The sequence below is a fragment of the Chelonia mydas genome, chromosome 13 (assembly GCF_015237465.2).
Source record: "Chelonia mydas isolate rCheMyd1 chromosome 13, rCheMyd1.pri.v2, whole genome shotgun sequence".
Lineage (NCBI taxonomy): Eukaryota > Metazoa > Chordata > Testudines > Cheloniidae > Chelonia > Chelonia mydas.
Genome location: NC_051253.2, coordinates 32097569 through 32116413, shown reverse-complemented (window position 1 = coordinate 32116413; position 18845 = coordinate 32097569). Strand labels below are relative to the sequence as shown.

General features: G+C 61.7%; 2 protein-coding genes across 13 annotated transcripts; one reads left to right on the top strand and one right to left on the bottom strand.

Moving 5' to 3' along the window:
* Positions 1 to 4612: 4612 nt before the first annotated feature.
* Positions 4613 to 9276, bottom strand: LOC119567931 (zinc finger protein 497). The gene is made up of 4 exons (XM_043527026.1): positions 9003 to 9276; positions 8538 to 8639; positions 8221 to 8322; positions 4613 to 7001 (listed from the first exon to the last, which is right to left on the bottom strand). Exons 3-4 carry the CDS (start codon positions 8270 to 8272, stop codon positions 4825 to 4827), a joined length of 2229 nt encoding a protein of 742 aa, XP_043382961.1. The 5' UTR covers positions 8273 to 8322; positions 8538 to 8639; positions 9003 to 9276; the 3' UTR covers positions 4613 to 4824.
* Positions 9277 to 11137: 1861 nt separating this feature from the next.
* LOC114022679 (zinc finger protein 239) lies at positions 11138 to 16492 on the top strand. 12 transcript variants are annotated; one of them, XM_037915776.2, is made up of 5 exons: positions 11138 to 11156; positions 12784 to 12949; positions 14423 to 14479; positions 14729 to 14825; positions 15140 to 16492. In XM_037915776.2, the coding sequence occupies exons 3-5, from the start codon at positions 14477 to 14479 to the stop codon at positions 16156 to 16158; spliced, it is 1119 nt and encodes a 372-aa protein (XP_037771704.1). In that variant the 5' UTR covers positions 11138 to 11156; positions 12784 to 12949; positions 14423 to 14476; the 3' UTR covers positions 16159 to 16492. The 12 variants fall into 12 exon arrangements, with proteins under 12 accessions (XP_037771704.1, XP_037771703.1, XP_037771706.1 ...); XM_037915775.2 differs by lacking the exon at positions 11138 to 11156 and adding an exon at positions 11172 to 11403; XM_037915778.2 differs by lacking the exons at positions 11138 to 11156; positions 14729 to 14825 and adding an exon at positions 11172 to 11403 and having other exon boundaries at positions 15094 to 16492.
* The last annotated feature ends 2353 nt before the right edge of the window (positions 16493 to 18845 follow it).

Sequence of the window (18845 nt, the reverse complement as noted above, 5' to 3'; positions counted from 1 at the left end):
GACCTTTCCCAGCTTTGTCTGACCTGCATGGTGCCTGCCCTGGCCTGCCACTCCGTCACTGCGTGGCTGGCGGTGAACGCGCTCTCCTGCAGCTCCAGCTCGGGTGCGCCTGCTCCCGGGGTGTCTGTTCCCTGCACTGGTGTGTGACACACACAGCCCTGCTCCTTAGTCACCACCAAGGGAGGGCGATGGCCAGGCAGGCAAGTGGGACCCTCGGCCCTCTGGGGCCAACTGGCAGGGGTCACGGGGGCATAGGGGGGGCACAGGGCTCCCTAGGGTCTGGCAACTACAATGCACTTCGCCAATGAAGTCACAGGGGATAGTTCTCTGAAAACACCCACTCAATGTGCAGCGGCCCTCAAATAAGTGAACAGAATTAGAGAATGATTGAGAAAGGGCTAGATAAGAAGACAGAAAATATGCCACTGTGTAAATCACTGGTACGCCCACATCTTGAATACTGCATGCAGAGCTAGTCGCCCCAAATCAAAAAAGATACATTGGAATTGGAAAAGGTTCAGAAAAGGGCAACAAAAATGATTAGGGGTATGGAGCAGCTTCCGTATGAAGAGAGATTAATGAGACTGGGACTTCTCAGCTTGGAAAAGAGACGACTAAGGGGGATGTGATTGAGGTCTATAAAGTTATGGCTGGTGTGGAGAAAGTGAATAAGGACGTGTTATTTACTCTTCATAACACAAGAACTAGGGGTCACCCAATGAAATTAGTAGGCAATAGGTCTAAAACAAACGAAAGGAAGTATTTCTTCACACAATGCCCTCAACCTGTGGAACTCTTTGCCAGAGGATGTTGTGACAGCCAAGACTATAACAGGGTCCAAAAAAGAACTAGATACATTCATGGAGGATAGGTCCATCAATGAGTGTTAGGTGGGATGGTGTCCCCAGCCTCTGTTTGCCAGAAGCTGGGAATGGGCAACAGGATGGATCACTTGATGGTTCTGTTCATTCCCTCTGGGGCACCTGGCATTGGCCACTGCCGGAAGACAGGATACTGGCTCGATGGACCTTTGCTCTGACCCAGTAGGGCCGTTCTTAACAGGTGTCATGGGAGGGCTCCAGTGGCCCGCTGGGTGTCACCACCATTGTGTGCTGTATGTATGGCTCCCATGTGAGCAGACTGCCCAGCTCAGCCCGGCCGGCCGACCCGCCCGGTAAAGGTGGGTTCCTCCAGCCAGGAGCAGGGAGATGCTCATTCCCTCACTGCCCTTGTGCGGCTTACACTGGGTGCTGATTTGCATACTTAGACCAATGCTAATGAGGTGCTGGTGGGAATTGAACAAGAAGTGGCCCCCAGGGGGTGGTGGCTGCGGGGAGATGCTGGTCACAGGGGCAGGACAAAGGCCAGGTCTGGTCTGAGAGCTCACCAGCACATTTGCTCCCACCGGGGGCTGGAGCAGATACAGACCTGTGGGCTCTCAGAGATCTGGGGGTGTGCAGCGGCCACATGGAAAACCAGTAACAAAACCGAGCACCTCGAACGGAAGAGCTGGCTGCTCTACATAGCCCCCCCCCCCCCCCCCCCCCCCGCCGGCCATGCAGCACTCGGGTCTCTTCTGGGGCCAGGCCGCAGGCATTCTGAGGGGTGACTTCTGTCCCCCTCAAAGCGTAGCCTACAGTCTGTGAGCCCCTCAGTGTAGCAGAAGTCCGGCGCATGCTGCTGCCAGCCAAGCTCTCGCTGGCCGTAGACTGGGCACTGAGCACGTGTCTGGCCATTGGGGTGGGGAGGTGGGGGGGGGCTATTACTGCCCCACAGATTTCGCTGCTGCTACCGTCTCGGGCTGGCTACAAGGTGCCAAAGGCCAAGTGCGCGGGGAGAACTCCCAGCTGGCATGTTATCGGTAGGCTCTTATCTCCGAGGCTTTCTATAGCAGAGCTGGCGTCCGCCCAGCCCCGGGTCAGTACTGCTTGGCTGGCACGCTGACACTGGGCCGGCTTGTGCTCCCAAGTGCGCAGCGTGAAGCTGGCACCAGCAACGCCATCTCAGTTCCGCTGGGCAGCGAGCCAGACGGGGCGACGTTGGGGAGGGCGCGCGCCCACCGAGTCCCGGCTCTGCAAGCAACTCTGCCCTGGGCTCAGGGAAGGGCGGTGTCTCCTGGCTAGTCAGTGCCCAGCTGGCAGCGGTCGCCTGCCAGACAGTGGGTGCAGGGGGTGGGTGCCGGCACCCAGGCAAGGTTCCTTCAAGGGACCATCCCCCCGAGCGCAGCCCTGCAGCTCGGGGGCGTCCTGTATCCTGTACCCCAGCCAGGCTAAGCCCAGCTTGCTCTTTAAGGCTTGAGTCTTCCCAGTGCCCTAAACGCTGCACCGTTACTCAGATTTGGGGTGTCTCATGGGGGTGCAGGACTGGGTTAGGGACCCCAATTTAGGGTCACTTGACCAAGGGATCCCCAAGCTATAAAGGCCCCAGCTTTTCCCCAAGTTTAGGGATTTTACCAAGGGCTTTTGCCCAGACCTGGGGAGCAAACCACGGCGCTGAGCCTGGCACAGGGGTCTCCATTGCTGGACATGGCACCCGATGGCCCTTTGGGGGAGAGCAGTGAAAACGAGTGGCAAGAGAGTTAAGCTATCATGGTGGGCACATGCCCTAATGCTCACATCTTTACCAAGCAGGGCCGAGAGCATTATCCCCCTTTTACAGGTTGGGAAACTGAGGCAGGAAGCAGGGCCGTGATTTGCCCAAAGTGAGGGAGGGGGAGGATCTCCCAGGGACCACAGCAGCACATCACCCAGAGACACTCACCGTGCATTCAGTCCAGCAGGGTGCTGTTTCTTTTTATATCCATGTAACTTATCCCATGTGCCTCCCACGCAGTCTAGAGACATGGCAACCAGTAGGCCTGATTCCCAGTCCCCCAGCCCTAACCATCAGACCCTACTCCCCTCCTAGATCAGAACCAAGGAGTCCTGGCTCCCAAACTGCCCCTGCTCGAACCCACTAGCCCCCATCCCCCTCCCTGAGCCAGGGAGAGAACCCAGGAATCCTGAGCCCAACAATCACTCAGAGACAAGGTTCGTGACATAGACCTGCTTCATTCAGTGTCTCCAACAGCCTCTGTATCACAAGACATGAGCCTCTGGAAGGTACAGTTCCCCAAGGACCCCACTCAGATGGAGCTGCCCGTCCACCCCTTAGGTCCAAAAAGGCTGGAGCCCCACAGCACTGCAGGGAGAGATGTGCCCCCTCAGCCAGGCTCCAAGGTGATTAGAGCAGGGAGCTGGGAGGCAGGACTCCTGGGTTCTACCCCTGGCTCTGGGAGAGGTGTGGGGTCTAGTGGGTTAGAGTGGGGGGGTTGGGAGCCAGGACCCCTCAGTTCTATCCCTGGCTCTGGGGAAGGAGTGGGGCCTAGTGCAGGGGTGGGCAAACTTTTTGGCAGGGCCACATCTGGGTATGGAAATTGTATGGCGGGCCATGAATGCTCACGAAACTGAGGGTTGGGGTGCAGGAGGGGGTGAGGGCTCCGGCTGGGGGGTGTGGGCTCTGGGGAGAGGCCAGAAATGAGTTCAGGGTGTGGGACGGGGCTCCAGCCTGGGGCAGGTGGTTGAGGGGTGTGGGGGGGTGGTGTGGGCTCTGGCTGGGGGTGCAGGCTCTGGGGTGGGACTGGGTATGAGGGATTCAGGGCGCAGGAGCATGCTGGGACCGAGGGGCTGGGACATGGGAGGGGGTCAGGGATGCAGGCTCCAGGCAGCGCTTACCTCAAGCAGCTCCTGGAAGCAGCTGCATGTCCCCCCTCCAGCTCCTACATGTAGGGGTAGCCAGGCGGCTCTGCACGCCGCCCCATCCACAGGCGCCATCCCTGCAGCTCCCATGGGCCTGTTCCCAGCCAATGGGAGCTGCGGGGGTGGCGCTTGGGGCAGGGGCAGAGCCCCCTGGCTGCCCCTACGTGTAGGAGCCAGAGAGGGGACATATCAGCTGCTTCCAGGAGCCACATGGAGCCACGGCACATGCAGAGCGGGGCAAGCCCCTGACCCCATTCCCTGGCTGGAGCTCAAGGGCTGGATTAAAACATCTGAAGGGCCGGATGCAGCCCCCGGGCCGTAGTTTGCCCACCCATGGTTTAGTGCAGAGGTGGGCAAACTACGGCCAACAGGACCCTCCTGCCCAGCCCCTGAGCTCCTGGCCCAGGAGGCTAGCCCCCGGCCCCTCCCCTGCTGTTCCCCCCACCCCCACACCCCGCAGCCTCGGCGCGCCATGCTGCCGGTGTAGTGTATTAAACTGCTCCGCGTAGGAATGAGCTCCTGGTAGCAGTTACAGGGAGCAATTTACTACGCTACACCGGTGCGATGCTCTAGGCGGTAAGGGGGCAGGGAGCAGCGGCGGCTGGATAGAGGACAGGGGAGTTCGCAGTGGTGGTCAGGGGGCGGGGCTGTGGATGGGATTGGGGAGGTCAGAGGGTGGGGAATGGGGGGAGGGGGGTTTGAATGGGGGCAGGGGTCCAGGGGCGGCAGTCAGGAAGGAGGGGGGATTGGATGGGGCGGGGGGGGGGGGGGGCAGTCAGGGGCAGGGGTTCCGGGGGCGGTCAGGGGACAGGGAGTGGATGGGGCAGGGGTCCTGGGGGAGGGGCCCATCAGGGGGCAAGAAGCAAGGGGGGGTGAACGGGGGTGGGGTCACAGCCTCCCCTAACCGGCCCTCCATACAATTTCCAAAACCCAAGGTGGCCCTCAGACCAAAAATTTTGCCCGCCCCTGGTCTAGTGGGTCAGAGCAGAGCTCCTGGGTTCTATCCCTGGCTCTAGGAGGGCCATGGGGTCTAATGGGTTGCTGGGGGGGTGCTGGGAGTCAGGACTCCAGGGCTCTGTCCTGGCTCCTATCCGGTGTGGAGTCTCTGGTGGGACACAGCTGGGGACTTGGGCAGGACGCTGTCCCCATGCTTGGCAAGGGGGGACTGGTGGGAATGGGTAGTGTGGCTCTGGCCGCGGCTTGGCGCGGCATGGATGGCCTGGTGTGAGATCAGTGTGTGGCTCTGGGCAAAGCGCTCCCCACATCGGGCACACTCGTAGGGGGTCTCGCTGTGCACCCGCAGGTGCTGCGCCAGCTCGGCGCTCTCCCCAAATCTGTGGCCACAGCGGGCACATTCATGGGGCCTTTCAGCATGGATGCGCCGGTGCCGAGCCAGCGTGGAGCTGCGGCCAAAGCGCTTGCCGCAGCCGGTGCAGGTGAAGGGCTTGCCGGCCCCATGCCGGGTGCTGCGGTGGGCGGCCAGGGCTGCGGCCTCACTGAAGGCCTTGCTGCAGTCAGTGCAGACGTGGGGGCGCCGGGCGTGGAGCCGCCGGTGCTGGAGGAGGTTGGCGCGGAGGCTGAAGCCACGGCCACAGTCCATGCAGCAGTAGGGGCGCTCGTTGGAGTGCACGGCCCGGTGCCGGAGCAGCACCGCGCTCTCCGCAAAGCACCGGCCACAGTCCCCGCAGGCGAAGGGGCGCTCGCCCGTGTGGGTGCGCCGGTGCCGGGCCAGCACCGAGCTCTGCCTGAAGCGCTTGCCGCACTCCAGGCAGGGGAAGGGGCGCTCTCCGGTGTGCACCCGCTGGTGAACCAGCAGATGGGAGCGCTGGGCAAAGCCCTTCCCACAGTCCGGGCAGCCGTGGCGCTTCCCGAGGGGAGCCACCAGGGAGCCTGGGCTCCACCCCTTCAGCCCTTGGGACTCCTCCCCCTCTGCAGGGATCACAGCCTCTGAGCTCCGCCCCTCCCACCTTTGGGACTCCTCCCCCTCGGCAGGGATTCCCTGCTGTGTCACAGCCTCCGAGCTCCGCCCCTTCAGCCCTCGGGACTCCTCCCCCTCCGCAGGGATTCCCTGCTGAGTCACAGGCTCCGAGCTCCGCCCCTTCAGCCCTCGGGACTCCTCCCCCTCCGCAGGGATTCCCTGCTGAGTCACAGGCTCCGAGCTCCGCCCCTTCAGCCCTCGGGACTCCTCCCCCTCCACAGGGATTCCCTGCCGCCTGAGGGTCTCTGCACTGGGCTCTCCCCCTGGGGTGGGGTCCCTCCGCAGCGTGCTGTGGATGGCCAGGTGGCGGCCCAGGTTGGACCTGCGGCTGAACCGGCGGCCGCACTGGGCACACTGGTAGGGGCGCTCCCCGGTGTGGGTGCGCTGGTGGAGCAGGAGGCCGGGCCCGCGGCTGAACCGGCGCCCGCACTGGCCGCACTGGTAGGGGCGCTCCCCGGTGTGGGTGCGCCGGTGCAGCGCCAGGTCGGGGCCACGGATGAAGCGCCGGCCGCAGTCGGGGCAGGGGAAGGGGCGCTCGCCCGTGTGGATGCGCCGGTGCAGGGCCAGGTCCGGGGCCCGCAGGAAGCGCTTGCCGCAGTCGGGGCAGGGGAAGGGGCGCTCGCCCGTGTGGATGCGCTGGTGCTGCACCAGGGAGGAGCCCGCACTGAAGCGCTTGCCGCAGTCGGGGCAGGCGAAGGGGCGCTGCCCGGCGTGGGCCCGCTGGAACCGCAGGAACTCGGGGCTGCGGCTGTAGCTGCGTTCCGCCGGCGGGGTGGGGAGCCCCGCGGCGCCATGCAGGCGCTGGTGCTTGGCCAGGTGGGCGCTCTGGCTGAAGCGCCGGCCGCAGTCAGCACAGGCGAAGGGGCGCTCGCCCGTGTGCACCCGCTGGTGGCGCAGCAGGTTGGAGCTGCGGCTGAACCGCCGCCCACAACCGGAGCAGCCAAACGGCTTCACCGCCGCGCCTCTGCAGGGCGTCCCCCGGTGGGCCAGCAGGGCCACGTCATCCCCAAAGCTCTCCCCGCACTCGGCACAGATTGTCGGTCCCACCTCGAAGCGGCCGGTACCCCGCTGCCCCTCCATCTGCTGCTGGCTCCACCAAGCGTCCCCCGGCAGCTCCTCTGTCCCAGCCCCCTCCGCGCTCTCCGGCCCGATCCTGTCCAGGCGGGGAGCCCCCTCCTCGCTCTCACTCATGGCTCCATCTGTCCGGGGAGCCCCCTCCTCGCTCTCACTCATGGCTCCATCTGTCTGGGGAGCCCCCTCCTCGCTCTCACTCATGGCTCTGTTGCCTGCTGGGACACAGAGTAAATCCAGAGATTAATCCATCCCTGTGCCAGGGAGAACGGGAACCTCAGGGGGTGGAAAAGGGCAGCGTCAGAGCAGCCTAAGGGATTGGGACACTCGCTCTGGGAGTCACAGCCACCAGTAACTCTCAGAATGTCGGCACTGTGAGATTTGCAAAGGGCTGCAAGTCCTGATTCACTGTGGCTCATGGGGTTTAGACACCCAGGTCCAGACTGACAGCTGTTTGGACACCTAAAAAGCTAACAGGGGACTAGTGGGTGCTTTTATCCGCTTCTCAGGTGCCCAGATCTCTTTAGAATCCGGCCCTCAGTTCTTATTATTTTACCAACTGGGAGGTGGGCACATCCCAGCCCCTTCGGCAGCTCTGCGATTCCTCCTCATGTCTGCAATGCCAGCACCAGGGACCCAGCCGAGCAGATCTCAGAGAACAGCAGCCAATGGAGAAACCCTCATGCAAGGAGGGATGGTTCCAGTGGGGGCCTGCGGGGATCTGTTCCTGGCACAATGCTGCTCAGGACCTTTACCAAGGGTCTGGAAGGAAATCTCAACTCCCAGCTGGTAAAGCGAGTGGCTGGCACCCAAACCACCAGGGAGGAAGAAGAGCTCCTGATGCTAAGGGACAGCGTTGGCACACAAACGAATGGGGATAAACGGGCAGGAGTAAATGCAGGCTGGAAGGAGAAGGTGGTTTCTAACCACCGGGGGGTGGGAGGCTGGAGCAGCGGGGCAAACATCTTACCTAGTTTCCCGATGCAGCTTGAGAACTGTCTGACCAGGACGGTTCGCTGGAGCTACAGAGCACTGTGCTGGGCAGCCGAGCATTGCCACGGGGAGATTTCTGGGAGCTCTTTGCTCTAGCAGGAAAGGGCTGAAGGAGGTGCAAAGACTCCCCCACGAGCCAGTCACGTCCCTCTCTGGAGGAGACAGAAAGCTCTGCAAGGGTGATCCAGCCAGAACTGCAGCATACAGTGGTGCCAGGGCCGGTGCATTCGGAATGCGGCGCAGCCCTAGGTGCATGTTTTGACCATGTCAGTGTCTCAGAATCTCCTTCCACCGGGAACGAGGGGCAACGGGACAGTCTCTCTCGAGCATTCAGGGGCCCAGCGGGGCTGGTCTCCAGCCGCCTCTGGCTCTGACACCGCTCCCTGCCCTCCAGAACCCGCAAAGCTCCTGCTAACGGAGAGGAATGGGCTTCTCACTCACAGCAGCTGTGAACTTGGGCTCCTGCATGTCTTCCTGCATTGGGTCGCTGCATTGGGCTCTGCCTGGCAGGTGCCCCTGGCCACCGCCCTGCGCGTCCAGGCTCTGAAACAACAAGATTCCCACACTCAGTCCTGGCTGCTCTCCCCCCCTCTGCTCCCCACTCCCTCCAGCCCCCCACATCTCCTCCACTCCTGTCCCCCCCCCCCCCCGGAGCGATGGGTACTTCTGCATATTCACTGCCCCCGCCCATGAGGACAGATCCCCACAACCATGGAAAGCCCCCCCCCCCCCCCAGCCAGGTACACACATGGGTTCACCTGTGGGATGCACAAGCTGCTGCTCAGGACCTGCCAGGCCCAGTAAGAGCAGGGGCCCATCTAGCCTGGTATCGGGGCTGCGACGCTGGACAGCGCCTGCTACTTCAAAGGAAAGAACAAGAGCAGAGGCCAGTGAAGGAGGGTAAAACGGGGCCCAGCCGGGGCCACCACTCCCCGCAGCACCCCCCACCCCACAACTGTGCAGGGGAGACCCCCCCTCACACCCCACTTGGGGACATCAACACATCATTGCACCGGCGGGCACATGCACGTCCCCTCTGGCTGGGCCGGGATTTCTCACACCCACACCCCTCACCCCATGCACCATCGCTCCCTAGGCAGCCCCGAGCCCCGGCCGCCCCGCGGGCAGATGGGCCCCCACGGCTCCCCGCGCACAGGGGCCCCGGCCCCGATCCCCTGCTCGATCCCGGGCGCCGCCCCCCGCGGCTCCCCCAGTTACCGGACCCCGGACTGCCGCCGCGTCCCCTGCGCTCGCCCCGCGGGGCCCCGGGCGCAGCCGGCTCGGTGCGCGCTGGGCGGAGCGGGACGTGGGGCAGCGAGCGCCGCCGCCTGCGCTCCGGAGCCAGCCCCCTCTGGCGGCGCCTGCTCCCGGCCGGGCTGCGAGCTCAGCCAGCGCCTGGCGCCGGGCCCCTGGAGCCGAGCAGCGGTGCGGGCGGCGGCGGATTCGTCCCACCCGCCCTGCCCTTGGGGGCTCCTGACCCACACTGGGGGACCCGGTGCCTTATTTCTGCTTTGGCTCGGTCTGGCTTCCGCTGCCAGCCACCGCCTCTTCTGCCCTTCTCCGGCCTGGGGGATTCTGCCCTGGGCTGGGCCTTGGACACTGTGATCAGGTCTCCGCTCTGTCTGCTTTGGGATGGGCCTCTCCCTGGCAGGCCTGTCTCCAGGCCCCTCCAGTTATTGTGTGGCTCTGCTCTGCACCCTCCACATCCGTGTCCAATGTGGCCACCAGAGCAGGGCTGGAGGCCCGGTGCTCCAGTATCCATCTCAACCCAGTGACCTACACAGAGGTACCGTCACCACCCTCTTCCCGCTCACCACCCTGTTTATACATCCGCGCCTCCCCTTAGCTCTTGTGCCACAGCATCGCTCTGGGAGCTCATGGCGAGTGTCTTGCTTTTTGTGCCCCCTCAGTCCTTTCCAGGGCGGCTGCTGTCCAGGACTCATTCCCCCAGTTGGTAGGGGTTTCCTTTGGCCTTGATGTGTCACTTTGCACTGGGCTGGATTAAAATGCATTTTGTTTGAATTAGGTCATTTTCCCGAGCAGTCCAGATGGCTCTGTATACCCTGTCCTCCACCCTGCCGATACTTGGGTTCTCCACTAATTTTCTCAGTGGTGAGCTTACACTGATTTCTGCGTCAATGGAGATCATGGTGAATTGCACCAGGGCTGGCACGATCCCCACAGAACCTCACTAGAGACCACCGCATTTTATGGAGCTTGTCCACTGCTGCTCAGAGTTTGGTCTGTGAGCCCATCCTGCATCCACTGGGCGTGTGCTCAGCTGATTCATAGATAGATTCATAGATACTAAGGTCAGAAGGGACCATTATGATGATCTAGTCTGACCTCCTGCACAACGCAGGCCACAGAATCTCACCCACCCACTCCTGCGAAAAACTCTCACCTATGTCTGAGCTATTGAAGTCCTCAAATTGTGATTTAAAGACCTCAAGGAGCAGAGAATCCTCCAGCAAGTGACCCGTGCCCCATGCTACAGAGGAAGGCAAAAAACCTCCACGGCCTCTTCCAATCTGCCCTGGAGGAAAATTCCTTCCCGACCCCAGATATGGCGATCAGCTAAACCCTGAGCATATGGGCAAGATTCACCAGGCAGATACTACAGAAAATTCTTTCTTGGGTAACTGATACCCTCCAATGCTAGCTTTCCATGCCAAACCGCTCAGAAAGAGCCCAGAGCCCAGATTTGGGGTGTGCATTATTGCTAGTGTATTTCGGTGTCCCCCGCACGCCCAGGTCAGGGTATCACAGCCCTGTCTAGCCCCAGGGCTTGGGGGGGAGGGGGCAGAGGGCAGGAGCCATGCTGGGGACCTCCCTGCCCTGAGCAAGGGTGGGAGGGCTGCTGCACAGTTATCCCACAACAGGGGCCCCTGAACAGATACTGCTTCTCTGCACCTGGTTCAAACTCTGCCTGTGTAGGCGCTGAGCACCTCAGGACTACATCTCCCAGCATGCACCGCGCCCAAGAGGACTCTCCCGGCATGCATCACTCCCGCTGGAGACGCATCTCCCGGCATGCCCGGCCTCAAGTGGGCGGTGCATCTCCGAGCACGCCTTGTGCCCCAGCGGAATCTCCCAGCATGCATCATGCTCAGTAAGAGCTGCATCTCCCAGCATTCCCTGCGCCCAAGGGAATCCCCCATCGTGCCCTGTCACAGGTTCTGGATGCATGTCCCAGCAGGCTGCTCGGCTGCTGTCCTGGCCATGCTGCGCAGAACTACATCTCCCAGCATGCCCTGCTCCCAGGGCGGCGGGGCTGCAGCCCTTGCCAGGGGAGAGGGCGGGTGGCCGCCTTGCAGCGAGGCGGGGCACAGGGAGAGGCAGCCTGGCCAAGCCCCAGCCCCAGCCCCAAACGCCAGGTCACTGTAAGGTCACGTGGGGGGGGGGGTTTGCTGTCAGGGGCTGAGCCGGCCGGCTGTGCCTGTCTGCGGCGGGTTGTCAGGCGTCCCCCACAGCCCTGATCTGTGCTTGTGCCGAGAGGCGGGATCGCAGGACTCTGGGAGCTGGGGCTGGCAGTGAAACTCTGCCGGAGTGGGCAGTGCGAGGGCGGGGCTCCAGCCCCATTGGATTTCACAGGAGACCAGGCCTCTGACCCCCCAGAACCCTGTGAGTGCCCTAGGGCTGACATTGCACTGAGACCAGCCACCACTGCAAACCCCTTTGACCCTATCCATCCCCATACATCCTCCCTCTGCCGATAAATCCACCGCCCTACACCCCTTGTGCTGCCTAACCCCATATGCTGCTCTAGCTATATACTGTTAGTAAATATTCACCCTTTTAGGCCTTTTCTTTATGTATATTTGATTCATTTATATATTAACTATTCTTTAGAATCTCTGGGATATTAACAAAGAGTATGTGTGAATTGTGAGGCCCAGAACACTGGTTCTTGACCGATAAGTAACCTTGATCAATAAGAACATAAGAATGGCCATCCTCGGTCAGACCAAAGGTCCATCTAACACAGTATCCTGTCTTCTGACAGTAGCCAGGGCCAGGTGCTTCAGAGGGAATGTGGAGCACAAGATCTGGTCCAAGATGCAAACCATCCCTGCCTATCCTGGCTAATAGCCATTGATGGACCTATCCTCCCTGAATGTATCTAGTTCTTTTTTGAACCCTGTTACAGTCTTGGCCTTCACAACATTCTCTGACAAAGAGTTCCACAGGTTGACTGTGTGTTGTATGAAGAAATACTTCCTTGTGTTTGTTTTAAACCTGATGCCTATTAATTTCATTGGGTGACCCCTAGTTCGTGTGTTATGAGAAGGAGTAAATAACACTTCCTTACTCACTTTCTCCACACCAGTCATGATTTTATAGACCTCTATCCTATTCCCCGCTTAGTTGTTTCTTTTTGAAGCTGAAAAGTCCCAGTCTTCTTAATCTCCCCTCATACGGAAGCCGTTCCATACCCCTAATAATTTTTGTTGCCCTTGTCTGAACCTTTTCCAATTCCAATATATCTTTTTTTGAGATGGGGTGACCACATCTGCACACGGTATTCAAGATTTGGGAGTACCATGGATTTATATAGAGGCAATATGATATTTTCTGTCTTGTTATCAATCCCTTTCCTAATGCTTCCCAACACTCTGTTAACTTTGCCTGCCGCTGCACATTGAGTAGGTTCCCATTCGGGAATTCTGTGTGTTAGACTATAGCTAACAATCTGTGGCTTCCCTGTGTCTATAAAACTCCAGTTACTTTGAGGAACCATCCCCTTCACATAGATATCGATCCTGCTTACATAAGCATATATAAACCTGGGAAATTGATAAGGGAGGATTGTTCCAGCAGATGTTTTCTATTAGGGAATCAACAGGGAAGACTGATTAGGGGGGAAGAGCGAGCCAGTGAACGTTATTATCTTGAAGAATTATTAGTCCTCTCGACTGTAAATAATCCTGCCTTCACCCATAAACCAGGTAAACTGAGCATGTATAGCTGCTATGACATCAGAATATATGTTTCTTTTGGCAGAGGGTCTTTTTGACACTGGTCTTGGAACTGAGCTGGGGAATGAAACCAGGCATCCCTCCAAGTGCAGCAAAGGAGTCCGAGCCCCAGCCGCTCTGGATCTGCCGTCACAGGGTGCTGAGCTAGCCCGTGGCTCTGCGCAGTCCTGTACTAATCTCTGGTGGAACCTGTGAGTAAATAATTCCAACTCCTCACTGTCATTCGACAAGCGGGAGTCGGCATTAACTCGGACACGGAGCACTCCGGGTCTGGAAACCTGGCCCCAAACCCTGCTCATAACCAGCTGGGGAGTCTGATCATAAGAGGGGGTGGGGGGCTGCAAAGCCTGACAAAACTGCTTTCGTTCAGCACCAGCAATTACTGAGCTGGATCATCTGTCCCTCCCGGAGCTGTGGGGGGGAGGGGCTCTGCAGCACCTGGTGTCATGGGGGGCCCGGATCTCGGTCAGTGTCTGCAGCAACCAGCAGAATGGGGGCGAGATGTCAGCCGCGGGGTTCAGACAGCAGCCCCCCACACGCCCCAGCCCCCCAGGGATAGGGCCCCCAAATAGAGCCAGATTGCGACACAGCCGAGGCAGACCCCTCTCTGGGGGGCTGGTCAGGGGGCCGGTAACATCCCCAGGCCCCCTCACTCTTCGGGGCTGGTCTGGGCAGGGCCCGGCCGGGAGCAGGCGCCGCCAGAGGGGGCTGGCTCCGGAGCGCAGGCGGCGGCGCTCGCTGCCCCACGTCCCGCTCCGCCCAGCGCGCACCGAGCCGGCTGCGCCCGGGGCCCCGCGGGGCGAGCGCAGGGGACGCGGCGCCAGCCCGGGGGCCCCGGTAACTGGGGGAGTCGCGGGGGGCGGCGCCCGGGATCGAGCAGGGGATCGGGGCCGGGCTTCCTGCACTAGGCGGGGGGGGCGGCTGCAGCCTCTGCGGGAGATTCTCCCTGCTGTCACAGAGGGGCTGGGCACTGCCCTCTGTCCCCCGCCCCCCAGCAGAGGGGCCTCCCCGGATCCCCGCCCGGGCACAGCCTCCCTGCCCCCGAGAGGGTCTGGCTCTCCCCCAGGACAGGGATGGTGCCATGGGAGACGCCTGTCTCCTTCCCCCCCAGCGGGACCCCGCCCCCCAGGCTGCCCTGACTTCCTGGGTGGAAGAGCCCCGGGTCGGGTCGTGGCTCCCCAGGGCTGAGAGGTTGGGCAGATGCCTCTGGGTTAACTGGCAACAGTGTAGTGTCCAAGTGCCATGAGATGATAAACCCCTGAACGGACGGCCAGGGGTAGCGGTGGGCTTGGAGTCTCCAAATGCAGCCTGGCTGCCTTCCTGGAGGCTCCGTGCAGGTGTGTGGGATGTACCCCTCATGCACTGCCCGGGGGCTCCGACCCCGTTCCAGAAGCTGAAGGAAAAAGTGAGATTGTTATGAAATACTCTCGAATGAAACCAAAGCAACCTCTGGTTGAGTGTGAGGCCGGACGGGGCCATGGGACCAGCTCGTCTAGCCTGGCATGTGGAGCGGAAAGTGGGGAGGTTTGAACTGGCCTTAACTCCCTGGGTTTTGTTTCCCGGCCTGGGGCAGTTCCCGAGGGCTCGGCTGCCAGTGTCCCTGCGGCCCTGGATGCTGCTCCCCTGGAGATTCCCCAGGCTCTGACGCTGTTATTTCTCGACAGGCCTCTCCCAGCCTCGGTAGCGTGACCTGCCTTCGTGACACGTCGGGGAGCAGCATGGTGAGTCCCTTCTCTTGGTGAAGGCGTGACTGGGGAGAGGGCCCTGTCTCAGGTGGTCAACGGCTACCCCAGGGGCTCCCTCACTGGGAAGAGCTGGGGGCTGCAGTGCAATATGGTGACTGAGCCTTTTGCCAGACACGCAGAATCTAGAACCGTTGTGTCCAGGGAGAACGGGGCTTGGAGATGGGGCCGGGGCCGTGAGAATCCAGCTTAAACCCTGACCTCTCCCATCTCCTTCCCCTGTCCCAGGCTGCCCTCAACTCCCAGATGGAGTGCAGGGAGGAGCTGCAGGTCCCGGATCCCCAGGGCTGTGAGGAAGGGGAGATGCCACGTGGTGCCAGCCCAGGTGAGGAAGGGCTTAACCCAGCTCTGGCGCGGAATGGCCCCAAAGCTGCTGCAAAGCTCCCAGCATGACCCATCTGTATTCACCTGGCCTGTGATACGGCCCCACTAGCGCTGGGGGAACCCCCCACCCCGTGTTGTCTCTAGGGCTCAGCCAGGATATGCAGCAGAACTGGACACTCTGCCCTCCCCATGGGTGGGTTTGGGGGTCAGACCCTGGTTCCCAGCCCGACAAACAGAGGTTTATTAGTGACACGCACTCCCACCCGCAGGGTCCCTTTGCCCCGGTGCAGGGAGCTACTCACATCTGTGTCTCAGCAGATGACCGGGCGAGCGAGGAGGGGGCTGCCCAGCTGGATGGGGCACCCAGAGGAGCCCAGCTGGACGTTTGCCAGCGCTCAGAGCGGGTCAGGAGCCTGCGCCGGTCGGGAAGGAGAAGCGGCTCTAGGCAGCAGCCAGAGACCCCCGCTGAGCCAGTCCCCCAGCCCCGAGGAGCTCAGCAGCGCTACGTGTGCGCCGAATGTGGCCGCGGCTTCGCTGTGAGCGCCCGCCTGGTGAAGCACGAGCGGACCCACACCGGGGAGCGCCCCTTTGCCTGCGCTGAGTGTGGCAAGCGCTTCACCCAGAATGCCAACCTGGTGCAGCACCGTCGCACCCACACCGGGGAGCGCCCCTTCCACTGCGGCGACTGTGACCGGCGCTTCGGCACCAAAGCCGACCTGGCCCGGCACCGCCAGTCCCACACCGGGGAGCGCCCCTTCCGCTGCGCCGAGTGCGGCCGGGGCTTCAGCCAGAGCTCCAACCTGCTGCGCCACCAGCGCTCCCACACCGGCGAGCGCCCCTTCGCCTGCCAGGACTGCGGGGCCGCCTTCGCCCGCAGCGCCCACCTGGCGGCCCACTGCCGCACCCACACCGGCGAGCGCCCCTTCCGCTGCGGGCAGTGTCGGGAGCGCTTCGCCCAGGCCACCGCGCTGATCCAGCACCGCCGGCTGCACACGGGCGAGCGCCCCTTCGAGTGCTCCGACTGCGGCAAGGGCTTCACCCGGGCCGCCACCCTGCAGCACCACCAGCGCCTGCACGCCGGCCAGCGCCCCTTCCCCTGCCGGGACTGCGGGGCCGCCTTCGCTGCCCGGGCCACCCTCCGCCAGCACCGCCGCAGGCACTCCGGGGAGGCGCCCTTCCGCTGCGCCGAGTGCGGGCGCCGCTTCGCTGTCAGCTCCGCGCTGCTCCGGCACCAGCACGTCCACACCGGGGAGCGGCCCTTCACCTGCCACGAGTGCGGCACCGGCTTCAGCCAGAGCTCGGCACTCATCCGCCACCAGAGACTCCATGACTAGGGCCTGGCAGTCCCAGGCCCGGCAGCGACAAGCCAGGGCGCGACCCCTGGTGGGAGGGGGAGGCTCCAGGCCCTGGTGGGGGAAGGGTGCCACGGGGGGCCCTGTGCGAGTGGGTGAGGGGAAGGTGCTCTGCGGAGGTGGGTTAATTCAGCTGGAATAAACGAGCCCACAGGGTCTGTGCCGTTAACGGGACCCCATCGCTGCCCAGTGCTAAGCAGTTCCACTCGGTTCAGGGTTCCAGTCCAGAGACCCCGCCTTGCTGAGCCCATATGGGGCTGATGTCCCAGCAAACATCTCCTTAGCCTTCGATTAAAGCTACCGAAAAGAGCGCTAACCAGTTGTAGCCTTTGAAACGTAAAGTATTCAGTCTGGCTTTTAGTTCACCAGCAGCCCGTGCTCCTCTTCGCACTGGCAGGGGGGTTCTCCTAAAACTCTCTCCCATCTGGCAGTCTCTTAGCGAGCAACAGAGCTGGTGATCAGTGGCTTTCTGTGGGGCAAAGAGAATGGGCTGGAGCTGCCATTAGTTTGGCCCTTCCTCCTTGAGGACAGAGCATGGCAGACACACACAAGGAAAGACCAGCCCGGAGAGAAAACGCCGGTGAGTCTCGCTTGCAGCCTGTCTGCTGGAGCAAGCCAGGCCCAGCCCTGGCAAACCTGTCCCAGCATTGGGCTGGCGAGGGCGTTGCTATCCACGGCCACTCCGGTCACAGGCTCAGCTGCGAGAGAGCCAGGCACTGAACAGAAGGCAAGAGAGAGAGCAAAGCGCTAAGGTGGGGAAGGATAAGGCTGCCCAAAGGAATGGTGTGACAGTGGGAGCCCACGGAAATGGGATGATAGGAGGTGCCCAAGGGAATGGGGTGACAGCGGGAGCCCACGGAAATGGGGTGACAGGAGGCGTCCGAGGGAATGGGGTGACAGCAGGAACCCAGGATTCGCATCCCGGGTGGTGGTTGGGCTTGAGCCAGCACCAGCGGGGGCAGCCGTGTCCTCTGGCCTGGGCATGTCTCAGGAGCAGGGCAATGAAGGCCCAATGGGCTCAAGATGGGTCCTGGGGTCACAGGAGGCTGGGGGGCAGTTCTGATGCGGAAGCTCGCTCCTTTCACTCCACCAGTTCCCGGCCCTTTGGATCCCGCAGCCTTCTCTGTACGGCCCTGAGAGTGGCACAGCCCCCTCCTCTCGTTATCAGACCTAATTGCCAACCCCCCAGTTCTGGTCCATCGATTCCCGGCTCCAGTTCTAGGTCATGAGACGTGGGCTCCTGGCTTGGAGCTGGAGCCCTGTTTGTTTGGCCCAGTGCAGGCTGGCTGGCTCCCTTTTCGTAATGTCGGTTGTTACAGGGGATTAGTGACTATTTCCGAACCTTTACCCACATTTCCACAATTGTGCTCACAATTCAGGTGGGCCTGCGAGACCCCAGCTCCTCCCACAGGCTCTGCATGGGGTGAAGGCGGACCGGCGGGGGGGGTATGTGGATCTGCTGTTGGGAGGGTCAGGCGGAGCATGTGGGGGGAACGGGGGGGGCCTGCATGCTGGGGGCATGAGACTCAGGGGCTGGGGCTGAGCAAGCTGCTTTTGGGTTGTTGAAGTGCAGCTGAATGCTTAAATTTGCCCCAAACCTACCTCAGCCTTGTTAAAGGGATCAGGACCAACAGAAGGCAAAAAGCAATTGCATTGTCATGGAGTGGGGGGTCAGGTCCGATGCTATTCAGTATCTTCATCGTGCTCAGCTAAGAGGTGCCCCAGGCCCCCACGTAGGCTTCAGGGGATTGTACATGCATGCCCATCGCCCCAGCCCCCACCTTCCTCTCTGCTTGGGGAGGTCCCCTCCCTGCCTCCCAGAGGTGGCACTCACTCTGCCTCGTCCTAACCCTAGGGTCTATTTCCCCATTGGCTCCGTGCTCCCAGCTCTGGGGCCCCCAAAGAGACCCCAGAGAAATGGCCCTTTCCCAGATGGGCCCCCCCCCCCCCCCGATGGATTCAAGGCCACTGCCTCTCTGGGTAAGTTTTAACCAGTAACACCCCAGCCACGTTTGTTCTAATAACAGCAGGACGTGACCGGCACACCCAGTCCAGGGCCAGAGAGAATTTGGGAACGAGGAATTGTCTCACAGGCAGAGGTGCTGCTACCCAGCGGGGGACTGGGTGCAGGGTCCGGGCACACACCCGGGAGGGAGCCCCCACAGCGAGCGGGCCCCGGGGCCCCAACAGCCAAGGCCATTATGCTGTAGCAGGCGCTCTCCAATGGGCCCCGGAGCCCAGCATAAGCCAGAGGGCTAGAGAGGCTGCCGGGCGCTAGCTCAGCGTGTCTGATGCCCCCAGCTCCCAAATTCCACCCTACAGCTGCAAGGGCAGCGGGCCCAGATCCAGCTGTGGAGGCAGCTGGCAGCAGGGATAGCTCAGTGGTTTGAGCATGGGCCTGCTAAACCCAGGGTTGTGAGTTCAATCCTTCAGGGGGCCATTTAGGGATCTGGGGCAAAAATTGGGGCTTGGTCCTGCTTTGAGCAGGGGGTTGGACTAGATGACCTCCTGAGGTCCCTTCCAACCCTGGGATTCTGTGATTCTATTTAACTGAGCACCTGGATGGGGCAGCAACAGCATCATGCCATTCCTGTGGGGAACCCAACCCTGGGCCTGGCCCCTGGGCCTCCCACGGGAGGAAAGACACTCACCACTCCATGCACTGCCCC

What these genes read in the sequence shown, in the direction of transcription:
- LOC119567931 (XM_043527026.1), bottom strand. Translation starts at nt 8,272, where the DNA reads ATGCAGCGACCCAATGCAGGAAGACATGCAGGAGCCCAAGTTCACAGC. An exon ending in AGCCCAAGTTCACAGCTGCT is followed by an intron (nt 7,002 to 8,220) that starts GTGAGTGAGAAG and finishes GTGTCCCAGCAG; the next exon opens with GCAACAGAGCCATGAGTGAG.
- LOC114022679 (XM_037915777.2), top strand. Translation starts at nt 13,260, where the DNA reads ATGTCAGCCGCGGGGTTCAGACAGCAGCCCCCCACACGCCCCAGCCCC. An exon ending in ACACGTCGGGGAGCAGCATG is followed by an intron (nt 14,480 to 14,728) that starts GTGAGTCCCTTC and finishes CCCCTGTCCCAG; the next exon opens with GCTGCCCTCAACTCCCAGAT. An exon ending in GCCACGTGGTGCCAGCCCAG is followed by an intron (nt 14,826 to 15,139) that starts GTGAGGAAGGGC and finishes TCTGTGTCTCAG; the next exon opens with CAGATGACCGGGCGAGCGAG.